Below are 9712 nucleotides of genomic sequence, written 5' to 3' on the forward strand. Positions count from 1 at the left end.
GTTCTGAAACCATGCTTATTTTAACAGGTTGAAAAAGAGGAAACACAATATGTATTGGTGAGGACAATTGTAATATCCTAATTTTATTTCAAGAGATTTACTAATAAGAAATTGCATTTAGTTGAGATATAACTAAGTGGCATCATAGTAAATAGAATCTAGTTAGGGGTTGTTTTGGTCTTTTCATCCAATAACTAAGGCTTAAGGGAGTGTTTGGCTAGAGACTCATTCCATTTTGTGAACAAAAAAGAATTGTGGAGAGTAGAGGAGGAAGAAACGTGAAACAAGAAGGAAGGAGAGGAAGACCCATATCACAACTTCATCTTCTACCTTGCATGCTCCTTTGATTCAGCAATATCCTTCATCTTCTTTTGATTTTTACAGCTTCTTCTTCAGCTTAGTCAGGTGAGTCTAATAGATAGAGACCATGGGGTATACTATGGGGTTTATGCCATGTTTGGGGTTAAGGGTTTTTGAGAGTAAATGTTCAATGATCTTACAAATTGCATGTTTAACCCTTCATCCTAGTAATAATGAGTATATGTATGTTTACTATAGCTTGTTATTTGATCATCCATGGCTGCATGTAGAAATTTGGGGCTTGGGGACCCCAAATGCGTTCTGCATTTTTGCTGATTTTGCAGAGTTCGCTGCAGTGAACTTTCATTCGCTGTAGCGAATGGTTCGCTGTAGCAAACTGTGTAGCAAATAAACCTGGGAGTTGAATTGATTTATTCGCTGTAGCGAACTTTCTTTCGCTGTAGCGAATCGGGGCTTCGCTGGGAGTTCGCTGTAGCGAACTGACCTGGATTTGAAGAAAGTTTGCTTTTGTTTGAGTTCGCTGTAGCGAACAGAAGTTCGCTGTAGAGAACTAGTCTGATACGGAATTGATAATTCTCCCATATGAGTGCAGTTTCGTTTCGTATCGGAATCGAAGGCCTCTTTCGACTTGTATGATATGCTGGTACATGTTTTAAGTGTATGAGACTATGATATGATCACCATCTTACTTGTATGCATGTATATTTGAGATATGCAATTGTTGTTGTGTTATGAGGTGATCATTGTTATTCTCGTTTGTTCCAGTTGAACGTTTGGAGATGCTTTGCCTGTGTGGCTTGATTGTGTTTGTGGTATGCTTGAATCGGAGTGGGCCTAGGCTATTAGGGGGTAAATCGCATAGAACACTTATTACCGTTGCAATGTGCATGTGAAGGTCTTCAAGGGCGTTTCTCCACTAGCCGTTAACACATTGGCGTTCTCGGTATGTTCTACACACCTGAGCTATCATTGCGATGTGCATGTGGAGGTCTTATAGGGCGTTTCTCCACTATCCGTTAACACATCTGCGTGCTTGGTATGGTGGAGAGGTAATGCCATGTAGGCAATATTACCTTCGATTCACCTCTAGTGATGCCATGTAGGCAAGATCACTAGGCTTTCGCCCGGTGGGCTCGTATTATCAAGATGGCGTATTTGCACTAGCCGTTAACACATCGGCGTAAAGACAAATATGGGGTCGGGCGCCACTTAGGCAACGTCGCGGCTGTAACTCATCTCGGGTGGAATCCATTTAGGAAGTAAATCCGATTTGTCTTGCGGTGTGCATGTGCAAGTCTCTTGATGCGATGTACGGGTGTAACTCACCGAGGGTGTGGATTGCGTAGCCTAATGAGCGGGCTGTAACTTACTCCTGGATTCCTCGTACATGGGTACGGGTTTACATACGGTGGTTTTGACTATGTGATTATCTTTGTGGCCATATTGGATAGTTATGGGACTTCCAATGGTGGCGTACCTTGTTTGTACTTGTACCTAGCCGTGAGGTAACCCGGATTCTCGGTGAATCCGCTGATTGCATGTTCCTTGTAGAACCGAGTGAACCCGTAAGATAGGGAGACTCATTGAGATTTAGTAATCTCACCCCATTCCCATTATTCTTTTTCACAGGTGGTTCGAGGCAGGATCGAGGCAAGGGTAAGATGGCTTCGCTTCGAGTTGATGTTTCTTGGCGATGTGTTCTGTCGTAGTTTATGATCTTTTGTATCGCCATCTTTTGTACCGTGGATATGTATTAATACTTATTGGGAACTCATGTATTTTGGCCATGACAGTTTGGGCTGTCGTAGTTTATGATTTTCGAGTACCATTTTAACGCCATATACATATATCCTAGGCAATGTATGTATGGGGTGTTACAGTTGGTATCAGAGCAGGTCGATTCTCGGCTTTGCCACGAAACATCATAAGTCAGCATAGTTCTGCCTCATATGTGTAGTGTCGGCATGATTCCTTATGTCTTACTTATGGCATTAAGCCTGATCAACTTGATTCCGTGTGTAGGACAAACAGGAAGATGGCTGATCGACGCAGAGGTCCCGGAAGGCCAAGGACGAGGAATGTGGAGACTGAGCCTGAAACTGAGAATGCAGGTGTGCCTTGGGTGCAGATAATGCAACAGATGCAATAGCAGAATCAGATAATGATGATGCAAATGATGCAAGGCATGCAAGGGCAACAACCAACCGCTCCTGCTCCTACTCCTCAGGCTGCAGCAGGGCCTGATTTTCTTGCCTTCTTTCGGATGGATCCGCCAGAGTTCTTGGGTGGCTTAGATCCCGTGATTGCTTATGACTGGCTATATGCTATGGAGATGATATTCCAGGCTATTCAGCGTACAGAGGAATAGAAGGTGATCTTTGCTGCTCAGAAAATGAAGGGACCGGCAGGTAGATGGTGGAATACGGAATCCACGTATTTCACTAATCAAGGAATTCCAAAGGATTGGCAACATTTTAAGACAGCTTTCTTGGAGAAGTACTATCCCAACAGTGTGCGTGCTTTGAAGGAGCGTGAATTTCAATCTTTCAAGCAAGGCACCATGTCAGTGTCTGAGTATGCGGAGAAATTCGAAGACATGGCTGCCTATTCTAGACAAGCCGCCTATGCACCAGATGAGTTTTGGAAGATTGATCAGTTCCTCATGGGGCTGAATGCTAATATTGTACATAGTGTGTCTCAAAGGGAGTTTACCACATATGCTGAGTGTTTGAGGCAATGCTATGTTGCTGAGAACACATTGAAGAGGGTTCCGGAAGAAAGAGAGAGAGAGAGCAGAACAAGCCGGTTCGTAGGGAACAAGGAAGGTCGGGACAACAATTGAAACCCCGCAATTCTCCAGCTATGAAGAAACAGGTTTTTGGAGATCGCTCTACTCAGCCTCCCCGATGTGGTAGATGCAAGGCGAACCACTTTGGGAATTGCAAGCCAGACTCTGGGAGATGTTACCGTTGTGACCAGCCAGGGCATTACGCGAGGGAATGTACTGCCCCGAATGCTCTCGAGAAGACTAGAGGTCGTGTTTACACCTTGGACGCTAGGAATGCCCAAGGAAACACTAACCTTGTTGCTGGTACGTGTTATGTTAATGATCAGCCCTTGTTTGTGCTAGTCGATTGTGGAGCAACACATTCTTTTATTTCTTATCCTTATGTGCGGAGGCTTGGTTTTGAGACGAGTCTTCTTCCTAATCCTATGATTATCTCGTCGGCTACGGACGATGTAGTAGAAGCTCGGGAAATTTGTAGGGAGTGTTCTATTACCTTCAATGGTCGTAGATTCCTGATTGACCTTATTTGTCTACCGCTTAAGAAGATCGATGTAGTGCTGGGAACGGACTGGTTGTCAGCTAACTCGGTGTACATCGGTTGTAAAGAGAAGGCTATCTTCATTCCTGCTGAGGAGACTACATCAACCGATGCCATTGAACATCTTCTTGAAGGTACGATTAACACGATCAATTACCTTTTTACTCAAGAGAAGTCTTTCCTTTTGGTTCTTACGTCGGACTCCAAGGACAAGAACAGTGTATTGGAGATTCCGGTTGTGTGTGAATTTTCCGATGTATTTCCTAAGGATGTTACTTCTCTTCCGCCAGAAAGGGAAGTTGAATTATCTATTGATCTTGTTCCGGGTACTGCTCCAGTTTCGATTGCCCCTTATCGAATGTCTCCTGCAGAGCTAAGAGATTTAAAGAGTCAGTTAGAAGAGTTGTTGGCGAAACACTTCATTCGTCCTAGTGTTTCTCCATGGGGAGCCCCAGTTTTGTTGGTAAAGAAGAAGGATGGTAGTATGCATTTGTGCATCGACTATCGTCAGTTGAACAAGGTAACCATAAAGAACAAGTATCCTCTACCGCGGATTGATGACCTCCTGGATCAATTGAAAGGAGCCTGTGTGTTCTCGAAGATTGACCTCAGGTCGGGATATCATCATATTCGGGTTAAGAGTTCGGATGTATCTAAAACTGCTTTTAGGACGAGATACGGTCATTATGAGTTCTTGGTTATGCCATTCGGGGTAACCAATGCTCCTTCTGTCTTTATGGATTACATGAACCGAGTGTTCCAACCATATTTGGACCAGTTTGTGGTAATCTTCATAGATGACATCTTGATCTACTCTCGGACTATTGAAGAACACATGGAGCATTTGAGGATTGTGTTGTCGGTTCTTAGAGAAAAGCAGTTGTTTGCGAAGTTTAGTAATTGTGAGTTCTGGATGTCCGAAGTCAAGTTTCTTGGACATGTCATATCTGGCGGCGGCGCAGCTGTAGACCCTTCAAAGGTAGAAGCAGTGATAAATTGGGAACGACCCAAGAATGCAACTGAGGTCCGTAGTTTCCTAGGCTTGGCAGGTTACTATCGGAGGTTTATCATGGGCTTTTCCAAGTTGGCGTTACCTTTGACCAGACTTACAAGGAAGGAAGTTTCCTTCGAATGGAATTCAGAATGTGAGAAGAGTTTTCAGTAGCTCAAGGAGAAACTGACTACTGCTCCAGTGTTGGTAATCCCAGATCCAAACCGATCTTACGAAGTGTTCTGTGATGCTTCTAAGAAAGGCTAGGGTGGAGTGTTGATGCAAGATGGACAGGTCGTAGCTTATGCATCTAGACAGTTGAGATCTCATGAAGAGAATTATCCTACTCATGACCTTGAACTCGCTGCAATTGTGTTCGCACTCAAGGTGTGGCGACATTATTTGTATGGAGTTCACTTTGAGATGTTTAGCGATCATAAGAGTTTGAAGTACCTCTCTGATCAGAAGGAACTTAACATGCGTCAGAGGAGATGGATGGAGTACTTGAAGGACTTTGATTTTGATTTGATGTACCATCCTGGTAAAGCTAATAAGGTAGCGGATGCCTTGAGTAGAAAGGAGATTAAAGTTGCAGAACTGATGATGTTAGAGTTTGGCCTTATGGAGAAGTTCAGAAATCAGGATTTACAATTTGAATGGGCACCAACGGGTGTGTTGATTAGTAACTTGTGTATTGAGAATGAGTTGCGGGAAAGGATCCGTCAAGCACAGTGGAATGATGTAGAATTGCAGGCTAAAGCAAACATTCCAGATTTTGTTCGTACATCTGATGGACTCATTCTTTTTGGACGAAGGATGTGTGTGCAAAGTGACGCAGAGTTAAGGAGGTTAATTCTGGACGAGGCTCATAAGAGCAAATTCACCATCCATCCCCGATCGACCAAGATGTGTCAAGACTTAAAAGGGAATTTTTGGTGGCCTGGTATGAAGAGAGATGTGGCTGATTATGTAGAACAGTGCATGATTTGTCTACAAGTGAAGATAGAGCACCAAAGGCCCGGGGGTATGTTGCAACCATTGGATATTCCTGTTTGGAAGTGGGACAGTATATCAATGGACTTCATTGTGGGACTACCTCGAGCCTTAGGTGGCCATGACTCGATATGGGTGATAGTGGACCGTTTGACTAAGTCCGCGCATTTCTTACCGGTTAAGACGACTCACAAGGTTTCTCACCTTGCGAGTCTTTTTGTAGTGGAGATTGTGAGATTGCACGGTGTACCTTCTAGCATTGTGTCGGATAGAGATCCGAAGTTTACTTCCCGATTTTGGAAAACTTTTCATCAAGAGATGGGGACAAATTCGAACTTGAGCACTTCTAACCACCCTCAGACAGATGGACAAACAGAAAGGACTATTCAGACTATTGAGGATATGCTGAGGGCATGTATCTTGGAAATTGGTGGAAGTTGGAAAGATAACTTACCTTTGATAGAATTTGCATATAACAACAATTATCATGCGACTATCGGTATGGCCCCATACGAAGCCTTGTATGGAAGGAAGTGTCGATCACCGTTGTGTTGGTCTGAAGTTGGTGAGAAAGGAATTCTTGGACCGGAGATAATTCAAGAAACCACGGGGAAGGTTAAAATGATCCGAGACAAGATGAAACAAGCCCAAGATCGATAGAAGAGTTATGTGGATAAGCGGAGAAGACCCTTGGAATTTGACGTAGGAGATCATGTATTCTTAAAGGTGACTCCGAGGTTGAGGTTGAAAGGACCATTCAAAACACGCAAGCTTAGCCCGAGATACGTAGGACCCTATCAGATCATGAGACGGATAGGTGAAGTCGCATACCAGTTAGTGTTGCCTCCTTCACTATCAGGACTGCATGACGTATTCCACGTATCTCAGCTACGGAAGTTTGTGCCGGACTCGTTTCATCCTATTCTACCATATACGATTGAAGTGGAACCAGATCTTTCTTTCCAACTGCAACCGTGTCGTATTCTGGAGTATGCTAGTAAGTCTTTGAGAAGCAAGGAGATACCTCTTGTCAAGGTGTTGTGGGAAGAGTCGCGTCCTGACGAAGCAACTTGGGAGCTCGAATCAGAGATGCGGAGGTTGTATCCTCACTTATACTGGTAAGTTTTCGAATTCGAGGACGAATTCTATTTAAGGGGGGGAGAATGTAATATCCTAATTTTATTTCAAGAGATTTACTAATAAGAAATTGCATTTAGTTGAGATATAACTAAGTGGCATCATAGTAAATAGAATCTAGTTGGGGGTTGTTTTGGTCTTTTCATCCAATAACTAAGGCTTAAGGGAGTGTTTGGGTAGAGACTCATTCCATTTTGTGAATAAAACAGAATTGTGGAGAGTAGAGGAGGAAGAAACGTGAAACAAGAAGGAAGGAGAGGAAGACCCATATCACAACTTCATCTTCTACCTTGCATGCTCCTTTGATTCAGCAATATCCTTCATCTTCTTCTGATTTTCGCAGCTTCATCTTCAGCTTAGTCAGGTGACTCTCATAGATAGAGACCATGGGGTATTCTATGGGGTTTATGCCATATTTGGGGTTAAGGGTTTTTGAGAGTAAATGTTCAATGATCTTACAAATTGCATGTTTAACCTTTCATCCTAGTAATAATGAGTATATGTATGTTTACTACAGCTTGTTATTTGATCATCCATGGCTGCATGTAGAAATTTGGGGCTTGGGGACCCCAAATGCGTTATGCATTTTTGCTGATTTTGCAGAGTTCGCTGCAGCAAACTTTCATTCGCTGTAGCGAATGGTTCGCTGTAGCGAACTGTGTAGCGAATAAACCTGGGAGTTGAATTGATTTATTCGCTGTAGCGAACTTTCCTTCGCTGCAGGGAATCGGGGCTTCGTTGGGAGTTCGCTGTAGCGAACTGACCTGGATTTGAAGAAAGTTTGCTTTTGTTTGAGTTCGCTGTAGCGAACAGAAGTTCGCTGTAGCGAACTAGTCTGATACACAATTGATAATTCTCCCATATGAGTGCAGTTTCGCTTCGTATCAGAATCGAAGGCCTCTTTCGACTTGTATGATATGCTGGTACATGTTTTAAGTGTATGAGACTATGATATGATCACCATCTTACTTGTATGCATGTATATTTGAGATATGCAATTGTTGTTGTGTTATGAGGTGATCATTGTTATTCTCGTTCGTTCCGGTTGAACGTTTGGAGATGCTTTGCCTATGTGGCTTGATTGTGTTTGTGGTATGCTTGAATTGGAGTGGGCCTAGGCTATTAGGGGATAAATCGCATAGAACACTAAATACCGTTGCAATGTGCATGTGGAGGTCTTCAAGGGCGTTTCTCCACTAGCCGTTAACACATTGGCGTTCTCGGTATGTTCTACACACCTGAGCTATCATTGCGATGTGCATGTGGAGGTCTTATAGGGCGTTTCTCCACTAGCCGTTAACACATCTGCGTGCTTGGTATGGTGGAGAGGTAATGCCATGTAGGAAATATTACCTTCGATTCACCTCTAGTGATGCCATGTAGGCAAGATCACTAGGCTTTCGCCCGGTGGGCTCGTATTATCAAGATGGCGTATTTGCACTAGCCGTTAACACATCGGCGTATAGACAAAGATGGGGTCGGGCGCCACTTAGGCAACGTTGCCGCTGTAACTCATCTCGGATGGAATCCATTTAGGAAGTAAATTCGATTTGTCTTGCGGTGTGCATGTGCAAGTCTCTTGATGTGATGTACGGGTGTAACTCACCGAGGGTGTGGATTGCGTAGCCTAATGAGCGGGCTGTAACTTACTCCTGGATTCCTCGTACATGGGTACGGTTTTGCATACGGTGGTTTTGACTATGTGATTATCTTTGTGGCCATATTGGATAGTTATGGGACTCCCAATGGTGGCGTACCTTGTTTGTACTTGTACCTAGCCGTGAGGTAACCCGGATTCTCGGTGAATCCGCTGATTGCATGTTCCTTGTAGAACCGAGTGAACCCGTAAGATAGGGAGACTCCTTGAGATTTAGTAATCTCACCCCATTCCAATTATTCTTTTCACAGGTGGTTCGAGGCAGGATCGAGGCAAGGGTAAGATAGCTTAGCTTCGAGTTGATGTTTCTTGGCGATGTGTTCTGTCGTAGTTTATGATCTTTTGTATCTCCATCTTTTGTACCATGGATATGTATTAGTACTTGTTGGGAACTCATGTATTTTGGCCATGACAGTTTGGGCTTTTGTACTTGTATTTATACATTATCTATTCCGCTGCTTATGTTTATGATTTTCGAGTACCATTTTAACGCCATATACGTATATCCTAGCCAATGTATGTATGGGGTGTTACAACAATGTTATACTTGAACAACGTCTACGGATCATTGCGGTGTACAATGTTTATAATTCAATTGTAAAAAGTTATAATACATAACAAATAAAATAATCGACATCCGCGCATTGCGCGGGTCACAAATCGAGTATTCATTTATACATTCATATATTACGCAAACTATAAATACACTTTAAAAACATACAATGTATTAAAGTTTTTATTTATAAGATAAACAATGTCATATATTATAAAAAAATAGTGTCATAATCATGGTGTTTATTATAGGGGGACTTAGACATTGAAGTGTTCAAAAACAACAAAAAAATAATAATTTGATAAAGACTTTATCAATGGATCCTTCTCTCGAAGAGGAAACTGGTGAATTTTGGACAATTATAATAAAGTACATGTATTTAAAATTATTATTTTTTGTTTAAAAAATGTTATTTTTTGCATAGAAATTATCTTTTATTGAATAAAATAATATTTAAATTGATTTTTGTGAGATATTGGATCGAACTCTAGCATGGTCGAAGGGTAGCTTCTTGGTTCGACAGGATTAAGCATGAAGTTGAAGGTTGTTCACATGCTTGTGTCGAAGATGCTAGGGTTGTTAGCATGTTAAATTAGGTTTAGTATTTGAACCCTAATTTGTTAAGTTAGCTTGTTTATTAAGTTGGCTTGCGTAATGGGCCTTGTGGAAAAAGCCCATTAGTTAGTATGTTAGGTTTTATTATAAATAACATAATAGTCTCTCATCATTGCAAC

General features: G+C 42.3%; 2 protein-coding genes across 2 annotated transcripts; both read left to right on the forward strand.

Moving 5' to 3' along the window:
* The first annotated feature begins 3183 nt into the window (after nucleotides 1–3183).
* LOC131641531 (uncharacterized) lies at nucleotides 3184–4812 on the forward strand. Its single transcript, XM_058911838.1, has 2 exons — nucleotides 3184–4040; nucleotides 4317–4812. The coding sequence occupies exons 1-2, from the start codon at nucleotides 3184–3186 to the stop codon at nucleotides 4810–4812; spliced, it is 1353 nt and encodes a 450-aa protein (XP_058767821.1).
* Nucleotides 4813–6435: 1623 nt separating this feature from the next.
* On the forward strand, nucleotides 6436–6753 carry LOC131641532 (uncharacterized). The gene has a single exon (XM_058911839.1). It carries the CDS (start codon nucleotides 6436–6438, stop codon nucleotides 6751–6753), a length of 318 nt encoding a protein of 105 aa, XP_058767822.1.
* Nucleotides 6754–9712: the final 2959 nt, after the last annotated feature.

Source organism: Vicia villosa, unplaced genomic scaffold, assembly GCF_029867415.1.
Source record: "Vicia villosa cultivar HV-30 ecotype Madison, WI unplaced genomic scaffold, Vvil1.0 ctg.003808F_1_1, whole genome shotgun sequence".
NCBI classification, from domain to species: domain Eukaryota; kingdom Viridiplantae; phylum Streptophyta; class Magnoliopsida; order Fabales; family Fabaceae; genus Vicia; species Vicia villosa.